Here is a 3,932-nt window from a genome sequence, read left to right as displayed (position 1 = left end):
ATATATATACACATATATATATACACATATATATATACACACATATATATATACACATATATATATACATATACATATATATACATATATATACATATATTTATACATATAATATACATATATTAATCATATTTATGTGGATATTTATTTATCTCAGGGTTATTAAAGTAAATAAAACTACTCAAATTATAAAAAAAAAAACATTTTACATTTTCATTACTTGCAATAAAATAAACTACAACTAAAATAAAATGAAATATTATAAAACTCTTAAACTTATTTTTCAGCTACATTTCTCATTTTCATTTAGTTTAAAGTGATGTACTAGAATAACTAAAAGTAAAACTAAATTAAAATTTCATAAAAGTATAGACATTTAAACTATAATATAGACAAAAAAAAACTAAAAAAATATAACATTGTTTAAATATATATTAAGTAATGTGTGTGTGTGTGTGTGTGTGTGCATGTGTGTGTATATGTATATATATATATATATATATAAGAAAAAACTATTTAAATATGTGTGTATTTAGGTAGTTTTATTTAACTTTTTTTTCTGAATAATGCTATTGTTCGAACTCTGTTGGTAATAAACAATACTAATAAACAACATTTGGTAAAGGTGGTTAACTTCTGAAGACTACTGCAATTTCATAGTAGATGCACAATACCGATATCGGTACCTTTTTCTTCTAGTATCAATGTGATACCAAATAGCAGTATATTTGACTCCTGTCCGTGTTTGTGTCTGTTACAGAGGCAGGAGAGGTTCACGGACTGCACGGCTCGATTGGAAATGGAAAAGAAGGTGAGATTACAGAACAGAATTCTGCTGAAGTAATGAAAAGCATATGGAATTTTCCCTCTATAGACGTTTTCAGTCTTATGATGTCACTCCACACGCTTGTTTTCTCTCCGTCTCAGGAGAAAAAGATGTTAGAGAGGCGTGCCGCTGAGTTAGAAGAGGAGTTGAAGGTGAGAGCATGTGATCATGGAAGGCTTGTTCTGATTGGCTCTTTCACTCAGTTCTGGATGCTGATTGGCTGAGAGGCGACCGAAGCGTTTCTGTCCACTGAAATGTTGTGAATGTATATATTAATACTTTATCCCTGAGAGCAATTCAGCCAACACGAGTAAAACCAGTTTAACGAGGCATTTGCCTTACACACTAACAGGTATGACAAGTATGATAAATCACGTCATGTTAATGTAAGTTTAGTCGCCTGGTTTTTCTTTCTAGCTTTGCCCACAGTGAAATCTGATTAGTTCTGGTTATGAGTTTGTAACATTGCACTGTATTTTTACTGTTATTGAGGACAGAAAAACAACTTGACACTGGAAACTTGTCGTGTCATGCCTGGTTAGGAGTGGTAAAGTGGTTAAAAACCCCCAGTAAATTCTGGCATAATTTACTCAGCCTCATGTTGCTCCCACGCTTCCCTCTGTAGAATGTGAGGTTTGAAATCAGTGAGAGTAGTAATGAACTGATTTGGTTTTTTGCATAGCAGTGACAACAGATGACATGCACATAAACTTGAAAATGAAAAGAAAACGTATTTTGCACACTTTTTGCTCAACATTCACTAAAAATTATATCTATTGGCAAATCTGTCAAAAATCAGAGTTTGAAACTGATCAAGTGGCCAAAATGAAATAAAATGTAAAGCAAAAATAACACATTAATATTAAGTGTATTAATTATAGATGCACCGATTGCAATTTTCTTGGCCGATTCCAATTTCCGATTTTTTGTTAGTGTGCTCTGCCGATACCAATTTTTGCCGAATCCGATTTTCTTTCTAAGAACTATAATTGACAGCATATACAACGATCACCGATCCGGGCCGATCATGAAGAAAATCGGCCGATTCCGATCCCTGGCCGATCGATCGGTGCATCTCTAGTATTAATAATATTGATTTAATTAATTATTAATGATATACACTTGACATAAATGACAGTACTTGGTCAGTGGCCATTAAAAAAATGTAAAACAAAAATACTAATAATATGAAAAAAATATATATTAATATAATGTAATATAATATAACAATATCACAATTGCAAAAGCTCATTTTGAAGCCACACAAAGTGTTTGAAAAAATTAAAAAGACAAAAAAACAAAAATATTATTTTAATATTAATTGTTGTTCATATTAATTTTATTAATTTTTAATATGTAATCAACATAACTGACAGTCCCTGGTCAGTGGCCAATCAAACAAAAATGTAAAACAAAAATAATTTATTAAATGAAACAAAAACTACAATGTATGAATATGAGTATGAATTGTTTTTGTTGTTATTAATACTACTACTAATAATAATTATTATTATTAATACATTTTGTATTAATAATACATCATTGTTGTTATTATTATTATTATTATTAATATTGATTTTATTGATTGATTAATTACATTCAATAATTGACGGTCCTTGTAAGTGGCCAATCAAACTAAAATGTAAAACAAAAATATAATATAATATAGGGTTAATTGGGATTTTTTTTCCAGTTACCGCAATTGCAAAAAGTGTCCTAATTTACCTTAATATGCCCTCATCTAATAATATAATATAATATAATTACAAATTGTATGGACTACCTTTTTGGAGCTTGACAGCCCCTAGTCACTTTATTCTCACGTTATTTGGAAAACAGCAGCCTGAACATTATTCAAAACATCTCCTTTTGCGTTCCCTGGAAAAAAAAAGAAGTCATATGGGTTTGGAATAATATGAGGGTGAGTAAATGATGCCAGTATTTACATTTTAGTATGAGCTGTCTCTGTAAATTACTCTCCTAACAGATGCAAAGAACTCAAGTGTGTCTGTTGCGCAGGTTTTAGGGGATCTGAGAGCCGACAACCAGAGGCTGAAGGACGAGAACGGCGCGCTCATCAGAGTCATCAGCAAACTCTCCAAATAGAGCGAGAGGACCGAGAAAGAGAAACCGTACCACCCCAACATCCTTCAGAGAGCCAAAGAAGGGAAAAGAGGAGGAGAGGAACTTCAGACGCGAGGAGCAATGTCACTGTTTTATGATGCCTCACAGTCAGCCCTGATCTTTTACCTTCCTGTGTGCGTGTGCTGTGTTTGAACTTCATCCGTGTTCTCAGCGAGGAGACAACGGAGCTTCAGATTTCCCTATTTCTCTCTCTCTCTTACACACACACACACTCGTATAGGGACACATGCACATTCCCATAAGCGTGAGCGCACACACTCCACACACATTCCACGAGTCTCAGGCAGCTGAAGTCTGCAGTATTTTTGCATCTTTGCACACACACACACGATTGAGAGGTTTAACCCTAGACTCCACTAAAGGTGGTTTTAATATGTCACTCGAATCCATCGACTCCAGAATCCAGCGCGACAATCATTAGTTGACATCGATTTGCCGAAAACACGCCATGCTGTCGTTTCACAGCCAGTTATATGCCATGCATCTTTTTTTTTTTAAAGCGACACTTACGGCGAGCCATGAGGAAATGTCTATTTTTGTGGTTTTTACCCTTGTTTGAATCATCCGTGTTCCCGGCGTCTTCTGAAGCGAAGGCGACGGCTTTTGTTTATTGTGTAAATGTACAAATATTAAGCATTTGAACTCATAACGCTATAAACTGTTACTTGATATCAGCATATTTTTCTCCACGTGTTGGTTTTCTAATATATTGAATGAATGTTGGCACTTAATAAAATGTGTGTTTGTAGCCTAGTGCCTGATTTTTTTTGACATTTTACGGTTTCTCTGCTGTGGTTTATTGTTGTGTAAGATGGCAATTCGTGCTTTGAGTATTAATTTTTGACATAACTGACAGTCCCTTGTCAGTGGCCAATCAAACTAAAATGTAAAATATAAATTTAAATAGAAAAAATAAATAAATAAAAAGAAAAACAATATAATATAAAAAAAATACATGAAT

The 3,932-nt window shown here is 33.1% G+C and overlaps 1 protein-coding gene across 1 annotated transcript in view; it reads left to right on the top strand.

The window, feature by feature from the left end:
- Positions 1–3,719, top strand: part of LOC107655150 (protein phosphatase 1 regulatory subunit 12A-like) — a 33,495-nt gene extending 29,776 nt beyond the window's left edge. The window contains exons 22-24 of the mRNA XM_016442571.1: positions 761–811; positions 928–978; positions 2,846–3,719. Coding sequence (XP_016298057.1) covers positions 761–811; positions 928–978; positions 2,846–2,932 — 189 coding nt within the window. The 3' untranslated portion in view covers positions 2,933–3,719. The remainder of the gene's footprint in view (positions 1–760; positions 812–927; positions 979–2,845) is intronic.
- The last annotated feature ends 213 nt before the right edge of the window (positions 3,720–3,932 follow it).

Source organism: Sinocyclocheilus anshuiensis, unplaced genomic scaffold (assembly GCF_001515605.1).
Source record: "Sinocyclocheilus anshuiensis isolate Anshui unplaced genomic scaffold, SAMN03320099.WGS_v1.1 scaffold779, whole genome shotgun sequence".
In the NCBI taxonomy this organism is placed as follows: Eukaryota; Metazoa; Chordata; class Actinopteri; order Cypriniformes; family Cyprinidae; genus Sinocyclocheilus; species Sinocyclocheilus anshuiensis.
This window is presented reverse-complemented; position numbering and strand designations above follow the sequence as displayed.